The 22,626-nt window shown below is 32.1% G+C and overlaps 1 protein-coding gene across 1 annotated transcript; it reads right to left on the reverse strand.

Moving 5' to 3' along the window:
* Window positions 1-2,659: 2,659 nt before the first annotated feature.
* Window positions 2,660-22,446, reverse strand: LOC127714656 (uncharacterized). The gene is made up of 12 exons (XM_052220719.1): window positions 22,354-22,446; window positions 19,135-19,195; window positions 16,078-16,258; window positions 15,259-15,561; window positions 14,538-14,610; window positions 13,044-13,126; window positions 11,886-11,957; window positions 10,882-10,926; window positions 10,358-10,405; window positions 9,482-9,751; window positions 7,354-7,431; window positions 2,660-6,477 (listed from the first exon to the last, which is right to left on the reverse strand). The coding sequence occupies exons 2-12, from the start codon at window positions 19,159-19,161 to the stop codon at window positions 3,623-3,625; spliced, it is 4,035 nt and encodes a 1,344-aa protein (XP_052076679.1). The 5' UTR covers window positions 19,162-19,195; window positions 22,354-22,446; the 3' UTR covers window positions 2,660-3,622.
* Between the last annotated feature and the right edge of the window lie 180 nt (window positions 22,447-22,626).

The following is a 22,626-nucleotide window of genomic DNA, read 5'->3' on the forward strand; positions in this document are numbered from 1 at the left end:
TAGTACACCAGTACACAACAAACGAAGTATAAAATGCGCGTCACTCGAATGTATCAACGCCACGAAAAGTGACGTATTTTTGTGACGTTTATAAAATGGACAACAATACGAGATATGTTATTGCGATCTAAGAAAAATCTGCATTCATATGTATGTATCAAAATGACATTGCAAGTTCTTATGGTTGCGATACCAACCTAATCGCCAATAATTTCTTTATATAACTTGTTATTTGGTTTTAACAAGTCAAGTTGTGTTAACAAGTAGTCTGTTTTAGAATTGTGCAAAGGAAATTACAAGGTGCCGATCAAAGAAGAATACAAAGGGAACATACTTTTTTTTTATGTATTCCGGTGTACACTATGCATTTAACATTTTGCGTGGATTATGTAATATCGCTTCTACGTTTCAACCCCTAGTGGAAACATTTTTGTCTGCATAAATATTGATTTCATGCTTTACTTATAACGATGAAGTCGTCGTTTTTATGACAACTTCGATTAACAACTCCAAAGATTAAGGAAAGAGATTTTCAAAGAAGAAAAAAAAGTGCGTGAGGTAATTTTTAGGCAACTAAACTTTCCGAGACAAAAATGTAAGTAAGCTCAGAGGTTTCAATTAAAGAACATAGGTTGGCAGCTTTGTCAATAAAGCATAATGTTATCATATGAAAACAGTTTGTTTTGGTTTACAACTATGAAAGAGCTTTTAACATGACTATGCGGTATGGGTTTTGCTCATTGTTGAAGGCCGAACGATGACCTATAGTTGTTAACTTCTATGTCATTTGGTCTCTAGTGGACAGATTTCTCATTGGCAATCATACCACATCTTTTCATTTTATATTTGACACAATTCTCAGTAAAACACCCATGTCTTCGTAAAGTTTTGATCAACCACAGGGAAAATGGCAGTGGCATATGTGAGTAGAACTCTTACTTATTAAAATTAATGGAGCAAATTACCCTCTGATAGTAAGAAAAGCTCTGCCGATAGTATGGGGCATGAAATAATTTCAGAAGCCAGGTTTAAGAAGTATGTTAAACCGTTTTACTATTATGAAATCAACGTAACTCTTCCTGTTGTGTTTATTAAGACAATACTGTTTCAATTGACATTTTAGACTGCAAACGCGAATATTGCTAACCATTTACAAAATGTATGTTCCATAAGAACATTAAGAATGAGTAAATAAAATGATTGTGGACGTGATATGATCGTAACCCCACGTACATGTAAAAGAGAGGCGAAAGATACCAAAGAGACATTCAAATTCATAAGTCGAAAAGAAACTGAAAACGCCATTGCTAAAAAAGAAAAAGACAAACAGACTAACAAGAGTACACAAAACACAACATAGAAAACTGAAGACTGAGCAACACGAACCCCACCAAAAGCTGGGGGTGATCTCATGTGCTACGGAAGGGTAAGCAGATCCTGTTCAACATGTGGCACCCGTCGTGTTGCTCATGTTAGTACAAACCCAATAAAAAGACTAATTCGGTAGGTCACATTCGGGGAAAAATCTGAAGAGTTGTTTTAAATACGGCTTAAGCAATACATGCATAGAACGGGGAAGAAAACTCTTAGTATTTCGAGCCATTCCACATTTTATAATATGAAAATGAAATCAACAAGACTTTATCTAAAACTTCAGAAATGTAATCTTGTTTTTTTTTAAGTTTGACGCTTGTTGGGACTAATATTGTACAACGTATTTGCATATATGTTTTCAATTAACTAAAGGTATGGCCTATTGTCGACTATTGTTTCAAAATTGACTTAAAACACATTTATTTTCAACTTTTCGATATAACACTTTAAACTTTTTGATAAAGCAGTTACAGTTGCATGACTAAATGAAATATTTCAACATTGTCAGCAGGTTTTACAACAGGTGGTATTGCCAATGATGGGATTACAATGTGGATTTGAAGACATTCCGAAGTCCCTTGCATGTTGTTATGAAAACCGAAAAAGTTCCGCACAATCAGTTTCCAGCTTGCGATTGCTGCTGTCAGTGTTAAAGTGTTATTTTGGCTGCCTTCGCTCATTTATCAGAAAACAACGTAATAATAGAAATAAAATTTTCTTCAAATGCTATTGAGTCAAAATCTTAAAATGTCTGCAGACAATATTGAACTATCTAGAGGTAAAATATGGGTAAAAGAAATGCAGAAATGTATTTCAAAATTATGTTTCGGGTGATACATATATTTCCTTTTATCTGTAAAAAAACAGAGATAAGAAAAAGAAAAAAAAAGCTTTCAACATTTTGCTCTGGATACCGTCTTTTGATCATGAAAAGTGTCTTTCATGCTTCATAGTTCCATGAAGGTTGGTCCACGTTATTGATGTCGAGATATTTTTAACCTCAGACTGCAAAAACGTCTTCTTCATTGATCATTCAAAGACCGAAAAAACATACAAAAATATTTTCACAATTTTACTCTGGATACTGTCTTGTGATAACGAAGTACCTTCTTTGCAAATTCGGTTAATTCCCATGAAAGTTTGACAAAATTAATCATATCGTAAAGTATACTTAGCTTTTTTTAATGGTGTTTTGTCATGTTTGTTAAGTTTGTTAAATGAAGCTTCGAAAAAGTTCTTTAATATAACTATTTTAAGAATGATTTACCACATGTTTTTCCTCGAGCTATCATTTATCCTGGAAAATATGTATCAACCATGTCAACTAAAATAATGAAAATTAAAAAAATGTGTGTCTTCTTACTCATAGACGTGCGTTGATGTACCATTGAATTAACTATAATACCTGTATGCTTTGCTACAAATTCCAGCACAAAAACAAATATCCAGCGTTAAATGAAATATTAGTATGTAAATCAACATGGTAATAGTTATTGGACTGACATAAAACTCTCATTTTCTAATAGTTCAGGCATTCGTATCAATTATGTACACTGAAAGGCTAGACCTCGATAAACAAACGGAAATAATACAACATATGATAAAATGCTTTAAATGATAGTTTGTCAATTTGCCATTTTCAATTGTTTTTTATTATTTCCTCAAAATGTTTCAACCTTTTAAATATTGCAATTTATATATGAATTTTCAAAAATGACATACAAACATCATCTAATATTTTATACAGAATTGACTTGATTCCATGGATTCGCTTCTGCTATTCCACGTTCTTTGAACAGTAATAAGTCTTATTTATTGGTGAATAGGACACACACGAAAAATAAATTTAAAACAATGTTTTGTACTAAGATGATGTTGCATTAATTTTCATTTCGTACTGACTGTTTATGAAAAAAACTCATCAAAGTTACTATGATTATAATTTGGTACACCAGGCTTGCGTTTCGTTGGTACAACACTGATCAGAGGCGTTCGAATCAAAGAGTCGGACGGCAAAATCAACTAGGAAGTTAAAGAGCAGTGTAAACTAAATATTCCAAAAGGTTCTACCACATCTGGTTAAGGCCATTTCTGCCTAAAGGAGAAAAGACTCAGTATTTCGATCGATCTCAAAGTTTCCTTAACAGTAAATTTACAACAAATAAGATATCAATGATATTTCATGTCATGTTAGTTTTTCACAAGTCACTAAAACTGCTATAACATTAAAACAGGTACTGTCTAAATATTAAATATTTTCTAATTTACTCAAAAATTGCACAACATTAGAATGTCCGTTTTCGATTGCAAAATCGAGTGCTGTTTTCCCTGCACTGTCCTTCTCTGAAATTAATAAGGGTGCTTTATCGAGAAGAGTCTGTACGATTTCCTCAAATCCTTTGATACAAGCAAAATGCAATGGTGACCTCTTTTTCCTGTCGAAAGTTGAGGGTACGGCGCCTTTTTCTAACAAAAGTCGTATTATCTTAGCTCGACCGTTTTTGGAGGCAGCTATAAGCGGTGTTGTTCCTTCATTATCACGACCATCAATGATAGCAGATTTCGTTAATAGCATATCAACTATTTCATAATGATCATCACTACAAGCTATATGTAAGGGCTGCTTACCTACATAGTTGGAATGGTTTATATCTGCACCGTTCAGCACAAGCATGGTCGCTATTTCTTGGTCACCACGTTTGCAAGCAATGTGCAAAGGAGAATCTCCTTCATCATTAAAGGTATTAATATTTTGTTTATTTTCAAACGAGGATTTAATTGCCTCCACTTTTTCATGTTCATGTCTGAGAGATGAAACTGCTTGATTTTGACATTCTAACGCTTCATCGGAAGGATTGTAACTGAGCAAAACTTTTACAATTTCAACGTTTCTTTTACCGCATGCAACATGAAGTGGTGATTTGCCCTTTTTATTACATGCATTGACAGAGCAACAATTATGCAATAATATATTCACTGTTTTTTTGTGTTCACCTTTGCAAGCAAGATAAAGTGCTGAACGACTCTTATTATCACATTTCGAAATGTCAGCTTTATTTTGTATCAACAGTTTGACGACTTCATCACGTCCATTGCTTGAGGCAATAAGCAGTGGTGATCGACCATAATCGTCACATTCTGATACGCTGGCTTTCATGTCTATTAGTAATTCTGCTACTGCTTTTCTACCACTTTTGCATGCAGCAAAAAGTGGCGTCCATCCATTTTTATCTCTAGTAGATATACTTGAACCTGCTTGTATCAATTTTCTAACTGTTTCTGTATGGCCGCGTCCAGATGCCAGAAATAAAGGTGTATGTTTTTCGACATCCAGTAGGTCTACAGTATGCTCTTTATCCAATAACAGTTTTACAACATTTTCATGTCCTTTTTTAGATGCTGCGTGCAGTGGTGTCCTTTTTTTGTCATCGGATTGCGAAATGTCCAGGTTTGTTTGAAGCAGAACTTCAACAATTTGTTCATGACCTTTTTTGCAACAAACATATAAAGCAGATCTACCTTTATGATCACGCACAGATATATCAGCATTTTTTTCGATGAGTAATTTCACTATGTCTATATGATTTAAAAGCGCTGCCATATAAATAGATGACCTGCCAAAAGTATGAGTACCGTTTATATCACATCCTACTTCCAATGCAAAATCAACAATATCGGCATATCCCTCTATTACAGATTCAATTAAAGGTTTACACAAGCTGCTGATATCATGACTGCGTTTTTCTTTTAATTCAGTATAATACGAATCATGATCGTAATTCTTCCAGTCCGTGATGGATATATTTCTATCTTTTTGGGATGCATTGTTATTTTGCCTGGCTTTTAAGTTCGCTATGCTATCTTTAATTTTAATAAATGTGAGATGTTCTCGACAATGTTTTAGAAATCTTTTACGATAAATTTTGTCTTCCAGTTGTCTATTGTGAAAAAAACTATAAGTATCACCATTTTCTAAATCATTAATCAGTCTATCGAAATACAGGGTCTCATGTTCCGTTGTAATGCAAATAAGCATTTCCTTTTCAGCTAATTCATTGTGTATTGTTTCAAGTTTATATCTTTCTGCAATGAACTTACTACTTGCAAATTTAACAAAATGACGGAAGAAGTATTCACCACATATAACTGCAGCGATATCGTATATCTTAGCATGTACAAAGCTGCAAGTTTGGTCGCTTCTAACGACAAAGGTCTTTTCCAAAATATTAAGATTTTTCTCTAATTCGGCTTTCACTGATATATCTCGAAGATTTAATGACAAATGTGTAGATATGCCATCTATAGATCGTTTTACCTTTTCAGGTAATTTTGGCGCATCCAGCCAATCAACAGTGAATTGGTTATCTAATAAGACCAAAAGAGTAATTAGAAAGAACTGATCGCGTTGCTGTTCTTTAATCTTGTTAATATCTTTTGTTATCCATTCAATTGGTCTTTCAAAGAATACACGAATTTGATCGTTTAATTTACCTTTCGAAAGCTTACAAAGTAATGGAAAACTTAAATCTTTTATACTGTCAACCATATTAGCGTGAAACAATTTATTTTTTATCATAATTTCTCTCTCATTGTCTGATAAAGGCCATTTTGATAGGCTGACTGTGTACTGTTTATAAAAATCAAGCATACTAAATAATGGATCATTATAAACATCACTATTACAGGCTATTAATATTTTTATGTTTTTCTTAGCAATATCTTTTTTATCTAAACGCATTTTCGATTCGATAATGTCCTCAAAAAGTGTTGTATAATGAGGTAGAACCCAAAGATCAACAGACGTTTTGTAAATTGTGTCCCTTCCACAAAAATCATCTACTACGAAGACTTGTTTTCTATCCGCATTGTAGAAATTTCTTATTATAACTGGTACCATTACTATAGGCACTATATCGTAATCTTCCTCTAGCCACAATTTGACGGCAAGGTGTCTAATCAATGAAGTTTTGCCATCCCCTGAGCCTCCAACTACAAGAACGCAGTTCCTTTCTTTTATCGTTTCTTCTAAATTCGTTGAAGCTGTTGTTGGACTAAAACGTTTGTCGTCATCGAGCCAATCGTGTATGTACCTTGTGTTAAGCTCTGAATAATAAAACATAAAATAATTTCCTTTTTAAAAAAAATATATAAATACTTGTCAACTATGTGAATATGGTTGTACATTTATGTTTACCTTCCTGTTTATCACCTTAATTTGATTATTATTTGATTAAAACATAAAAAAGATAGGAATCTTTAAAATTATTGGTACACCAGATCAGACAAACCACCAACACCCAACTCGTCCCAAAATATAGACTTATTAACAAAGACAAGCAACGATAAAACAGATAGTCCAGACCGTCTGATCTTTAGATTTACCGTTTGTGTCTTATTATACGTTGCGACGATTTGGCTTGGCGTCAACTCGCATGGCAGATGATACATGCAATAGCACGAGACGCTTACACTGTCGACGGACCACGTCTTGTTTTGTTAAGAGTTCAAGTAAATGGCTCGGGTCTTGTTGTTATCTTGATCTGTATATTTTAAAGAATGGATTTACGAGGTTGGAACATCAATAAATTGTACGGGCACAAAATTTGCCTCTTTTCCATCTAAACAATATGTCGTAAAGGTAAAACTCAAAAATAAAAAAAAACATGTGCACATTGTACATGTTGTAGCTATCAACAGGATGACCACCAACGCGTACAAGAAAATAAATGGCATATGATGTGGAAGGCAGAGTCAAAATGTCCTCTTCGTTATCTATAAGAAGGTAGCTAATAAGAACACATACTAGCTGTTTGTTGAATACTAACTCTAAAAAAGAGAAGCTTTAATATAGTCACAAATATGTGAACTCACAGTGCATTTATGTATCAAACTTGTTTTTTTTTTCTATTTAAACAGGAAATGCGTATTCGCTTTATCCATTGTCATCTATATCTTGTTGACACATTTAATAGAATTTACCTCTGTTGTACTGTGGGATGTTTTTATTACCATCTTCATCGTCACTCAAATCCTCATCAAGTTTATCAAAATTGTCAACTACAATACAAAATTTCTATTATAAAAAAAGGAGATGTGAAATGATTTATCAAAAAGACATATATGCGGCAAAGACCAAAAACAATGATCTGAACAAGGATCTAATATGAACCACTACAAATCATCATAAAGTCTACAACAACGAACATACACAAACTGTAAGAGAAAACTCTACAGGCTTCAAATGACTCAATCTTATTGATTATAAATATAAAATCAAAGTAATGTGGTATAATTGCAAAAATGAGGGAACTATCCATATAACCAAAGAACAAATAATAAACAATTAAAGGACCTCAACAATGAGCAAAACCCATAAGTTATACTTAAGTAAACAATAGAGGTTCCCATGTGACAAAATATAAACATTTTAAAGGATAAAAAGACCTTTACAACACAACAACAATAAATGATTCACAAGTATTGCAGACAAAATATGAAATATCATTTCATAAAATTTTCAATAGTTCAATGAGTCAATATGTATTGCCATTTTGCAAAGGGTTTGAACATACGTTTATGTATAAACTTTTTTTTATTAATCGAATAAGATGCCTTTACGAATTCAATTTGTTTTTTTTTTAAATAAACAAAACATTAGCTCTGATATTATTAAGAAGTGATTTAATTTAAATGTTTATTGAATAAAAAGAAATTGATAATATGAAAATGTTGACTTTTTTTCTCCCTTCAAATTACATGCATCATTCAAGTTTGAAATAGTAGGTTCAGATAAAGCGATTTCATCAAAAAATAGTTTTAATTCATTAAATGTTATAAGTTAACATTGAATTTGAAGAAGGGAGTGTTCTATTTGTAACTTTTTCTTTCGTCAGCTCCCTCGGTTGCATTATTTGAGGTAAATATTTGGTTATGCCGCATTGTACAACATATATACAGGTAAATTTTCATCAACAGTTAAAACAAACTATTGAATGCTTTGAAAGTAGTAAGGGAACTAGTTAAAAGCCCTGAAAGATCAGTTGTAGAACACTAACTAGAGGCCAGGATAAAAATACATTTAACGGTTTTTTGTGTAGTTTAGGTAACCAGTACATATTTATATAATTTTATATATATAATATCATTTCTACACACGCTTAAAACACATGTCATATGTCTATCTCTAGATTCGCCTTACGTGACTAGGTAACACTACGACTATTGAAGTTGTATTTTTTTTATATAGCGGATGTAGTCGAGAAGTCTAGAGCGCTGGACATGAGGCTAAGCGATTGTTGATGAAGTTTATCAAAGGTGTGAGTTCAAATCCCGTTGAGGGACAAAAATTTGTCAGCATAAAAATCTAATTCTAACACTGTTGTGTTTAATTTTCAGACTTATATATATATATATTTTGGTCTTTTGGAAAATGTTGTTTGTGCTGTATTTTGACCCCTCTAACAAGAAATTTGTTTTGCATGCACACGTATAAAAATTGCGGTTTTTATCCAACGCAATCATAGGTTTGAACGTTGTTTTCAATTTAGACTTGTTTATATATATATATATATATATATATAAATACGTCTGAACCAATGACAACTCTACGACAGATTTTATCCATAGAGTCGTAGAGTTGCCACTGGTTCAGACGTATTTAAAATATAATTATTTCTGTGACTGCATTCCACATTAATTTGTAAGATCCTCTACGATAGATAATTCAGCTGATCTGTAATATTCCATGCTCATGCCTCATATATCATGTACTGTGTTACGACGCTAGATAAAAACTGACGAGGAAAGGTAACACCCGGCCACCGAAAGCTTGATTTTTGTCGAGCCTAGGTGGTCGAGTGGTCCAGCGCGTCGGGCATAGTGCAAGGCGATTTGGTGCAACGATATCTCAGTAGCATGAGTTTGAATCCCGGCCAGGGAAGAACAAAAATGTAAACAGTTGCTAGGTGAAATCCATTATAACGAAATTGAGGAGCATAAATAAATAGCATAGAGAAAACAAATATAGGAGACATATCGATCCTCAAAGGAATGTAAATTTAGTACTTTATGAGTGTTTATACTGGTACGTAAGTGATTTACAACATACCGTGTGTTTCATTGATCTGATTTGCAAGTGTTGAGTATCCATGGACTTGTAAAGCTTGAATAAAATGCTCGAACCAAGCCTTGTTTCCTCTCCATAGATTTTGAAGAAGTTCCTGATTTTTGTCCTTTCGCCTTAAGCATTTTCCTGATATAATAGGTAGGTCCTCTTTGTGTAAAACGTTTTTGTTTATCATATATGTAGTTATAGCGTCGTAGTCTATTGTCGTGATGATATCGTAATAATTTGCCTTTATACGCCTCCTGAACCTATCTGCATTTGCAAAAAAATAAAAATATTGATATCAGAGTTAGATGTGCAACGTTTATTGGTATTCATTTTGTACCGTTTACAAGAGTAAAATAATATGTGTATCAATTATTATAATTGATCAGATAACGCTTACCACATTACCTTTCAACAACAAGGTGAACATTAGACAAAAAAGACCAGTAACCGTCCGCATGGTCAACTTGTAGTTAATGAATCATCAGACCTTGCTTATTTTTACCTCATATATATTTCTAATATATGTACTTTTCGAACCGTCCATTAATTTTTCTTATATCAAATACATTTTTACTTCTGAAATTATAGCAGTTATTTACATTTTAATATCTTTCATTTCAAGAAATTAAAGTAATGTCATGTTTGCAAATATGAAAATAGTATGTTGGCCTCAGATAAAATGTTCTGAGGGACACAAGTACTTTAAATTTTAAGTTCATGATGAGCTAAAACCCAAAAATTGTCGACAGGAAAAAAAGAGACAATAGAAAATCAAGACCAAGGTAAAAGAGGACAGTAGAAGAAGGGAAAACATAGAAATGCAGTTGCCTAATACATTGTATGTAGTTTTTACATATATTTAATACATGCCTCTTAAATTGCTTTCTATTTTATTTCTCATGTCGACTGACTGGACGTCTACAAAAATAATAAAAAGCAGCTGCATGATAATAGACAAGAATGTGTAAGAAGGGGTACATCAACTATTCGTTATTTTCATATATAATTCTTAAACATTTTCTTGGAGAGGTTGATGAAATTTGTTTGGCCATTATACCGATCTTTAGGAAACTAAGCAGTTATTCGTTGTCGGTACAATTATGGTTTAAAAATGACACATCTGATTTATGTAATTCTTTTATGAAATATAATTTATTGTGAACTCAATTTTTAGTAACTGTTACTGTCGCAATGATATTTTATCAGAGGAATTAATGTATAATAGTTTTTTTCTTATTATTTGCTCAATATTGTATTATTAGGTGAATAAATGTAAGACATTTATGTTATTAAGATTGCTGCATTTGAGAAAAAAAAATATAACAAAGTTTTTTTTAGTCATCGTTCACTTGACCATTCTTTTGATTATTTAACTATTTTATAACATAACTTACTAAAACATTTTGGAAACTGAAATACTGATAACACTATTGATAAACCTGAAAATATCAACATGAAGATATTTACCAATGATCAATTACAGTATACTTATAGACATTTTAGAAATAGTGATAGGTTTTATTGATTTATATATAACCCATCTATTCTTCATTTATAGGCCTTTTATAGCTTACTGTTGTGAAGATTTGTATCATTGGCAATAATGCTGCATCTTCTTATTTCTATATGAACAGCACCACATTGTTTTAATTCCTTTGAATATCGAGTACAGACATGCTTTTCATATAGTATATATCATGACTATGATATTAAGACTGGATTGTTTGCAGACAGTCTGTCGAAATTACTGGTTCTGTAGGAGGTTTGATAGGTTTGACATTGATAGTTTCAAATGCAATAAATATGATAAAGCAGAGATGACAGCGGTCTATCGACCACCGATTGTCGATTCAGTATGAAATAAATTGTTTAACAGATCAACTATACATTGAACAATGTAAATTAGGTGTAGATAATACATGAAATTTCAATGAAAAAAGGAAATGTATTTTGCAACTTGAGGCATCCTATACGCCAAATATGCAAAAATATCAGTACAAAATAATGATGCTATGCTGTAAATTTTCCAAGTCATCATCTCTCAGTGCTTTTCAACTTCGTATTTTATTCGGCCTATTTAATAATTTTGATCCGAGCGTCACTGAGCAGTCTTTTTGAATGTATAGATCATTTAAAAGATTTGATTTGCATTACAGGCATCGACTTTCAGGTTTACACAAAACCAGTAGTTGTTTTTAATTATAGAAGAAACGTTATTTTGGTAAAACGATGATTTGTTTTTAAATTTGCAGAGTATTTTATTTAAAATTGAAGTGTCCAAAAGTTAATCTATCGTAGCGTAATCTTGTTACCTCTAAAATAGTATTTAATCCTTACATTCGTTCTATACTTTTCTATTCAAGATGTGAAACGCTTAATATCAAATTGAAATACTTACACATAGCCACAAGTGCGGTGTATACACAAAACACGAAGATCATTATGTCTTCTTTCTGAGATGATCTTTGATCTGTAATAATTATATGTCAGCCGCAATTAGAGGATAATGTAATGACAACTAATTACTTTATCAGTTATTTTGTTTGGGTAGGACAATATTTTTGTACTACACTGTCACCACCAAAACAAATTAGTTTAAATATTCTCTTTTTATCTTTTACCATAGTTAGATTCTTTTTCCTTTATTATTCCCTACTACTTGTGTACCCTTTAATGTTTGACACTGAAAGGGAAGCAACTCAAAGGACTTGTGTTAAAATAAAACAAAAAAGTGTTAAAAAAGGGACTTCTGTAGTTCCTGTCGTATAAGTATAATCAGGTCTGATTTTAATTCAGTGCACAGAAGTAAATTGGAAATCATATCCAGTGCATGTGACTTAACACGTAAATAGCGACAAAACAAATCAAAACACGAACGATAAACACTTAGTTTAAAATTTGTATGAAAAGATTGTAACATTATTGAAAAGTAAAAATGAAGCAGCATGCAAAAAATGAAATAACGAAAATACCGAACAAAGTATCATATATTAAGAACCAAATATATATTAAAAAAACTCATCAAAAACAGGAAAATAAGAAAAGAAAAAAACATCAAATCTGATATGGTCGAGATGGAGCAACAATACTGAAAATAAAGGTATCGCAATACGAATCATACTTCAAGACAAAACATTTTTTTTTCTCTCCGGTTTCATAGTTGCCTCATAATTTCCTTTAGCAGAGAGAGAGTCTCGACATCAGAAGAATATTCCGGCTACCTTTTAAATTCTACACACAGGATGAAAGTATGACATTCCTCGATCATTTTTGGAAAACCAATTATTAAACTGTATGTATATATGTATGTTACTATGCTATGTACACGATTTCAATTTATTTCAATTAAAATATGTTTCTGTGTAACCTTTGGCTAGTTTAAATCATACGTTTATGCGATGTGTGCAGTATTGATATACATTTGTTTCCTGTATTTTGTTATCGTTCCAATTTGATCTTTCATTTTGAATATACAAACTGTATACACTATTTTTTTGGCAAAAAAAAAACGTTTCGATGGAATATTTCAAACAATACATTGAATAAACAAACATACATGTGTCCTTTGCGTCCAGATGTTGACACCAAAAGCTATGATGTAACATAGAAGATAGTTTCGCCTCTACTTGTTGTGTTTTCCTATTTCAATGTAATGAAATGAATACTTCATACAACTATTGCTAATTTAATTATCAACAATTGAACAATTTGAATATTAAAAATATTAGGTAAACATCATTTCCACTGTGGTGATATCAAATACCTTCAGATGTTAATATATAACAGTGTTACGTGTGCACGAGTTAAATTACAATATGGGAGAAAAGGTGTCTTGTTTTTTCCATCTGTAAATTCAAAGTTAGTCTAAAGATTTAACGACAAATGCAGTTTTAATATTACACTTTTTCTTATCTACTAGTAAATTCTATACGCTATTTTTATAAATTTCTAGCAACAATGACCCAATCCGTATAAAGATTTTTCGCCTAACCGATCATGCATAACCGCACTGCGTACGACCAATGATTTGTTTTGACTCATGAGTACCGAATCTAGGAGGAAATGCACCAGTCTAATTATTTAGTCTTTTAACTGATCCAACCAGGATTGGACCAAACACCTGAACTAGTATACATTATTATTTAGGGACCAACTGATGCCCGCTTCCGGGTGGAGGATTTTCTCGTTGTTTTAAAGACTGGTGGCCTTTGGCTTAGACCGCTACGACGAGATCATCGAGTGTTTCAAAAGCTTAAATTTTTTTTTAAGATCCTAAATGAAGTCTTATGTTTGACACTTGCCCCGTCGAATGATGTGTTTCCATCTCCCGTTTGCAACCCACGGAAAGAAATTGCTCGCAGTTTTGTTTCTGGGATGTACGAGGCATATGTTAATACGCGATATCGACCGGATAAATTATAAGCATCTCCGAAATTTGGATTATTGATTGTATTAATTATTTCAAACAGGAGGGAGCTCATTTTGAATTAAAATACATTTAATTGCAGAATCAAAAAATGATAATGTCGATTAATGTAATCTCTGGCATGATCAGTATCGAAGATATTGGCATTTGAATATGTGCATGTCCTCAAAAAAGAATCATGTCAATTGTTGTCTTTTTTCATTTTTTGCTATGTGTGTGTCATTTTGAGAATGTAGTGTTGATGGAAAATCTGTGTTAGTCTCGGGGTAAATACATATCTATCTTTATTAAACTGAAGAGATATAACATATTATATACACACCTGTTGTTTTGTTGATGACCGTGTATTTAACACTACATGTATTTAAGTATACATTGCTGGGTTACTATCTCTTTGGTGCTACATATATTTTTATTCGCACATTACACGCTTTTCATAAGACTACAACATTAAGTCATACACATAAAGCTTCATCAATCGTGTGTTTTTTTTACAACTCGTAACTAGGTAAAGGAATCCATATACGATGCATTAGTAACACGATGATGATAGATGCTTTTTCCCGTTGACTTTTAATATTATGAACGAAACTGTTTCTTACTTTTATTGAAATGTTTATTTACCTTGTCGATTCTTTGCCAGTTTTTGAACATTTATAGTTTCCCGTCCAATTTGATGTTTTAACACACTGGTAATCTGAAAGAAAAAAATGTTTACGTATTTTATAATATTTTACGTAATGTCTGATATGTTGTAGATAGGGAAAGTGGAGGATTGTGACATGTTAAACTAGTTTTACCTTACCACAATTCGTGGTTATATGGACCAAATTTGTTCGTTTAGTTTGTATTTATTTGATTGCCTTTGTTTCGGAGACAAGTGTTGTTTGTTAATGTGGTCTGTTTTACTGTCAAAATGTTTATTTATTCCGGTTTTCCTTTGTTATGTATAATTCAATAGGGATATATCCTATCAATCAAACTTCTCTATAACTTTACCGGCTAAAATGTAAGGCTCTATTATTACTTCTGTTATCAAATGTGAACAATGTTAAAAAAAAATACAGAAGATACTGATAAACAAGGAATTTACCTCAATCAATTTTACTTTACTACATTACATCACTACAACAACCTTAAGTTTAGTTATATTATTTTTATCATTGAACTTTAAGCAAAGAGCAATCATTAAATATGCTATAAAGAAATATTGTTTTAACAAGGCGCTCCGGTGAGTGTGTGAGTGTTCTCGGGTAAAAGGTTATAATGATCTTATCTGTTCATCGCCTTAATGCATAATCAAATGTACTTCATAGAAGCTGAGTCATAAACCTGCATCAATTACCTGGTGTTAAAACGTAATCATGCCCACAAGACCTGAAATAGCAGGAACAGTCTTCATATGCTGGATAGCAAAAACAGTCATTGTTTGGTTTATGCACGAAGCCGTATCCTTTTGTGTGGTCACATCGACATGCTCTGTCAGAGGTTGAATTTCCATTATTGAAATTGTTTTGGCCTTCTTCACTACAGTTCGACTTTGTCAAAGCGCACTCACTACTGTAATTAGTCCAAAATTTAAATGGTTGAAAGAAGTCGCCGCTACACAGTTTTCCAGTCAAAGCACCACTTACTACAAACTTGTAGCCTGAAATGACAAAAGCAGTTACAAAATACATTTTAAATAAAGCACCGTCACACCTTTTTGTTCAACGAATATGCTTAATATATATGTAAGTATGGTAAACAATTTCAAACGTGTTTTTAGGTTTATATATCAACACTTTGGTAAAATAATATGTTTAGTTGCTGCACCAAAAGATAGAGTTTGTTATGGGATTTAAAATACGATTTCCCTTTAGGTGCCCGATTAGGATGATATGTTTACCCGGAGTCTTGTGTATTTTGGTCCAGTAAATTACTTATATGTATGTCTAGTAAATAGAAAAGGATATGCATATCATGTTATTAACTTCATTTGCCGGACACTGCACGTTGAATGGTCAATTTATTTCTCAATCTTGTTTTTTCTAATAATAAGACAGAAAGATTCAGAGAGTTCAGAAAAATTGGATATGAAATTGATTTTGGTATGACACTTTTCCTTTTAAAGAAACATATATATCAGTATCAGTAGTTCAGAAAATGTATTAATAACCCTCACCTGGTCGGAAAAATTCGGATCCATTTCTACAAAATTCAGTAGGAGCATTTCTATTTTCGTCGAGCAGACAGTAATAATCAGGTACAGATCTGTTGCAAAACCCCTTTTCTTTAAACTGCCACTGTGAACTATCGGGACATCTTATATCAAATGTCTGCAGCAACGATGCCGGATTCAATAGCTATTAAAATAGTTTTTGACGCCACATTGAATATGAAAATGAATAAATTAAAAAAAAACAAATAATAAAGTAAATTGAAATTGCATCTAACTCAATCAAACAAATGACTCTCGGACGATGCGATTTGACAGGTTCGTTCATTCATTCGATAAGCTTTAAGGAAAACTTAAGCTGAGTATGAAATTATCATCGATACTTCATGAAAGAATATGAATTATTTTTCCTAAATGTTTATCCTCCAGTAAAGATACTAGTGTCAAATTATCGGAAGTATTCATTTTGATTAGGGAAATTTGTTTTTGTCTTTATTTTGAATAATTTTTTTATTGATCAATAGGTCAACTGTATGCGAGGTTTAACGTTAACATAAATAATAGTATGTTGAAAGTCTTGAAATATAGTTTTGTTCTTTGCATGAGCTAGTCATTGTAAATGAAGTGTTTGTTCATTATTTAAAAACAAAACTTATCTCATTGTTAAATCTGTTTTTTTTTCATTGTGAAATGTAATTTCACAGCCCCTGTTGTCATAATTATATCAGATTTAAGGTGGAATGAACTGTTTAACTTCAGATTAAGTACTTTCTATTCTATCTTTGAAGCAGTATAGATAAACACCGTATTTCGTTTTTAAAATGTTCATATTAGTTCTCGCCGTGGTCGGTTACTCTTTAGTTTCATGGGTAAAAAAGAATTTGTTTAAGTTTTCTATTTCGTAATCAAGATATAATTTCATGGGTTTTATTTTAGTATTTGTAAATGAATATTGAAAGTGAATCATGTGGTCAATGTGTATTTCAAAAGTAAAGAAAATGTTGTTTTTCCCAAAGAAGACCTAGAATTATTTTAAAATAGATATAAGAAGATGTGGTATGAGTGCCAATAAGACAACTCTCCATCCAAGTCACAATTTGTAAAAGTAAACCATTATAGGTCAAAGTACGGCCTTCATCACGAAGCCTTTGCTCACACCGAACAGCAAGCTATAAAGGGCCCCAAAAATGACTAGTGTGAAACCATTCAAACAGGAAAACCAACGGTCTAATCTATATAAAAAACGAGAAACGAGAAACACTTATAAACCACACCAACAAACGACAACCACTGAACATCAGGTTCCTGACCTAGGACAGGTGCAAACAAATGCAGCGGGTTTAAACGTTTTAACAAAAGACTATTTAATTTTGGTAACTTAATTTAAAAAAAAATTATTAAAATAAGCTATTTAGCCATATGCTGGCGACTCCAGTACCTTTGGAAAAACAACTTATTACAGCATTATATATTACAGCAATTAATACAAAACGTTGCTAACTGAAAAATAATTGTTATCCAATAAAATTTTATGGACATTTTTAGCAACTGAAGATGTTAAAGATCGTAAACACTTTTTTACAATATGATGTTAATATCATTTATAAAAGAATAGGATAAGATAAGCTGGTAATTATACTTTAAGTGTACAAATTTAAGATGTCATCGTCACGCATTCCAATAGTCCAATTTTCCAGGAGAATTTTATTTTCATGGACTAAAAAATATATATATGAGTAACTTCCTTAACTTAAAAAATACTTCACTCAAATCAATTAATTTGTTTAAGACATCTTTTATGCCATATCACTATAGTTAGAGCGGCTTGCTATTCATATTAGTAAATATTAATGAGCAGGTCTCAAAATGCCGTATTGGGCATCATTCCTATAAAAACATAGTCCTATTGGTCAAGTGATAACTGAAGACCTTTGCATAGTAAAAAATTAAATTATGTCATCGGTCCGTTAAATGGAAGAGGTACTTCACGTTACTGATGAATTCAGTTGAGGCTTATGCCAGAAAATTTGGAAAGTTCGAGCAAAATAAACCAAAACTGGACATTTTTTTAAATGGATCAAAGTTGTTCGGTCATGAATTCAGAAGCGCATTAAAAATTTACGATGTAAAATGAGCTACAGGTTTCTGAATCGTTTCAGAAGCCTAGGGTTGTGGTTGCTTTATCGTATTTTTGAGACAAATATCTTGTTGTACCAGTAGAGAAAATTTCAGACAATTTGTGTGTGTTTTCACTTTTTGGAATGTCTATATAAAGAACTTGAAATTCACAGCAAAACTGGGAATACCACATAAACCCCTACATCTTTCATTAAAAAGGAGATTTTAAACAGTTTTACTGTGTGTCGATGCATGCATAGCAGGAGACACTTACCTTGTCGACACACCCGGTATCGCTCCTTTTGGGGTTCATACGATTCCCTCCAAAAAATGTTTGCTACCTTGCTTTGGTCTCTACTGACTTGATAAATGAATCGGTAAAGTACTTTCGCCTTTATTTAGAGTATTACGTAAAAAAGGAATTCAGCAGGTGTCTTAGAAAGAAAATCAAATTTACCAAAACTGATATAGGGTGATACATGCGTAGCAGAAAATGTTTACCCTGTCAGTGAACCAGTCTCGCTCTGTTTCCATTGCATCAGATTCTCGTCGTTTTGTTTTTCATCTTGATTTGTAAATTCAAAATAAATTTACTAGATTTTACTATCAGTTAGTTACTGCTGTTTCTCTTGAGACCAAATGACGTAGATGTAAGCAACTATAGGTCACTGTACTGTTCAGACTATTAAGAATGGTCAACAGATAAATAACAGCTTTAAATAACTGAGAAATAACTGCACAAGTGTCCGAATTGTAGCGAATTTATCGGAATTCATATGTGCGTAAATATTTTGAAAAACTGGACGCAAGTTACTGATTTTTTTCTAAATACATGTATATAAAAATGACCATATGGTTTCATATTTCCATTATAAGATCAAAGTTTTGGAAAATTATCTACAATTCACAATGTATATATTCGCATTTTTCGTGAATTATACTTACATGCAAAACAAAAAGCCATACAAACATTCTGCAGTATACTATCAATACAGGAAATTATATCCTATAAAATATCAAGTAACTAATGTATACCGAAACGTATAATCCATAACAGATAATTATATTCTAAAATCGATATTACACACAAATTCATATTCGATAATTCGATAATGTTACAATGAAATTTCAACCAGTTTAAACTGTCAGGTAATATACGGTTTCAATAATTACTATTTGAAATAAACGCATAATTAACAAGTCAAACATTATTACTAATAAAGACGTCTTTACATAATTAATTGTAAACAATACAAGATATTCTCTTATAAAGAACTTAAATTGTAATCTATTGAAAGTCATGTTATCTTAGATTTAATCATGTAAAGTGTAAGGAGATGGGTAAAGTGTCCCCGTGTTTGTTTCCCTAGCAGAGTCATAATCTGAAAATTGTAAAATCCTTCTGGTATTAGAACATTAACACGCTTAAAGAATCTATGAAAATAAACTCATCATATATACTAGGATTGAAATTTTGTATTTGCGCCAGACGCGCGTTTCATCTACAAAAGACTCATCAGTGACGCTCGAATAAAAAAAAGTTAAAAAGGCCGAAAAAAGTGTTAATTTGAAGAACATTGAGGACCAAAAAATCCTAAAAGTTTTGCCAAATACAGCCAAGTTCAGCTTTACATATTGATGTTGAAGAAAATTTTTGCAAATTTAACATGTTTTTACCAGGTTAAGCATCGAAGAACGTTCTTGAGAAAATGAAATTCGTTGAATTCGTTGAATTGGGAAAACAATTGACGGGGTTCAGGTTGTTCAGTCTATAGTTTTCTATGTTGTGTTACATGTATGTAGACTGTTACTTGTCTTTAGATCGTTTTTCTTTTCTTTCCATGGTATTGTCCGTTTGTTTTAGACTTATGAATTTGATTATCCCATTATTATCTTTCGCCTCTCTATCAAAGTACACATTGAAGTATATAATACTTTGATATTTTTTTAAAGATTGAGGTATGTTTTTATAACATTGCTCTTGAGTGAAATTAAGTAAATTAAGTACAAATTACCCTACCTGTTCTACGGTGAGATTGAACTAAATGAAAGGCGATTATATGTATTCCTCAATGAAACAGAGTCTAAACGACATAAAGACGCGTCTTAACAATATTTCAAGTCATGAATAATCTAGTGTCTAAAATAGTGAGACGATAATAGATAGAAACTGCTATCAGTACATCATACTTTATATAACAAAAAAACTTTTAATAGGCCGGAAGACAATCAACGAAGGTGTCTCTTACTTTATATATGCACAAATGTCCCCGTTCAGACTAATTTATTCTTGATTTATGTGAGCTAAAAAAATCTAATAGTGGATTAAAAGTAAATACTTCAGCCGATTGTTCAGATTTCTATCTAATGCAAGCGATAAGAATAAAACATTCAACTTTCATTCGATATCACGAGTTGGCTGACCGTCATGGAATATCCGTTTCACAGATGATAGCTGATATATTCTAAATGCTGTAACTACAATCCCATCCCCTTTTCCCCGAATGTGACCCACCGAATTAGACTTATTACAGGGTTTGTACTAACATGAGCAACACGACGGGTGCCACATGTTGAGCAGGATCTGCTTACCCTTCCGGAGCACCTGAGATCACCCCCAGTATTTTGTGGGGTTCGTGTTGCTCAGTCTGTCGTTTTCTATGTTGTGTTTTGTGAACTGGTGTTTGTCTGTTGGTCTTTTTTTTTAGCCATGCATTTTCAGTTTATTTTCGACTTATGAGTTTGAAATTCTCTTTGGTACCTTTCGCTTCTCTTTCACCTTTGTTCATACATATCAACTGGAGTTTAAAACAAAAACAAGCATGAATGACCTTTTCAGTGTATCATACAAGTTTATTTAAGAGAATATGCACACGACGAAATTGTTAAACAGCAATAAAAAGAAAGGGATGCCTAGGGGTAATAAAAAAAACCAAACACCATGGCCAAAACTAGAAAAGATGAAAAGTCTACCAAATGTCCACATAGAGCTTTACAGAAAATACAGATTGTGCTACACTAAGCAATACAAAAAGTCCAATATTTACGGGAAACAGTTTTAAACTATAAATTTACAACTTTCTTTCCATTCCTATAAATAAGTTGATCACGAATTGAAAGTTAGTTATAGTATGACATGTAAGTCTCTTGAGTCACAATGAGTTATTTAAAGCAAGTTAAACCAGTTTTTCGATATCACAAACTAGTCAAAACATTTACTAAATGTTATCATCGGTACAAGGACATCATTCGTAAATATAAATCAACATGTGGACATCTTATACGTTCGGGTATTTCACATCCAGTCTTTTATGGTAATATTCTATACATTGCACAAAATGTCGTCATTCAACTCAAAAGCTAACCAAACCTTTAAACAGACTTTTTCAGAAAGAATATAGTTACGATACTGTTGTCAGGTCATTAAAGATGGCATATTGTGGAATTAATATTGATTCACTCATAGGGTCTTTGAATCGGAAATAAACACATTTATTCTACAACCAATTGTTGGCATGATACGGGTTATGTTCTTCTCATATATTCTATGATGGTATGATACTAAACAACTAACGGGAGGGATTGTGCTTGATTTTCATATGATGGAGACATAATCTTTCAATCAGTTTGATTGAGGTCTGGAGCTGGCATGCCAGTAATTACTAGTAGTCTTTTGATAATTTATGTACCATTGTCATTTTGCTTAGTTTCTTCTGTTACCTTTTCTGACATCGGACTCGGACTTCTTTCAAACTGAGTTTTACTATGCGTAATGCTGTGTGTTTGTTTATTCTATATTGGCTAGAGGTATAAGGAGAGGGTTGAGATCTCACAAAACATGTTCAACACCGCCGCATTGTTGGTGGCCTTGGATTTCCATTTGAACCTCAATCCCAACAAACTTTTCATCATATTTCAACATATGTGGTTTTATCCCGATACGTGCATTTCATGGAAGTTATTCTCATGTATGGGTAGATATGTTAAGTGTGTATGTTTACCTTTAAATAAACACATATATATATATATATATATTTACTTCATTATTACAAATTACCTTGACACCACTGATACAAGTTTGTGACATTTAAATGGAACTGATATTCACAACTATGTGACAAAAAAAAAAGATAATACAAGAATACAAAACTTTTCATTTCTTACCTTAAACAAAATATTTTTATTTGTTTGGAGAGATCCCAATTGTCCAGTCAGCTGTGTTACTGTTATACACTGTTATACACAATCTATATTGCGAAATTCAAGTACCCGGATTATTACATGATATAACATGCACATTACGTATCATTACACAGTAGACAACGTTTACGTTTTAAATGTATTTCTTTTGTAAAATAAAAAATAACAAATAAAATAATTATACCGTGTAATAATACAATACATAAATATGTACTATTAAAGAATTTTTTTAAATAT

The sequence above is a fragment of the Mytilus californianus genome, unplaced genomic scaffold, assembly GCF_021869535.1.
Source record: "Mytilus californianus isolate M0D057914Y unplaced genomic scaffold, xbMytCali1.0.p SCAF_9, whole genome shotgun sequence".
Lineage (NCBI taxonomy): Eukaryota > Metazoa > Mollusca > Bivalvia > Mytilida > Mytilidae > Mytilus > Mytilus californianus.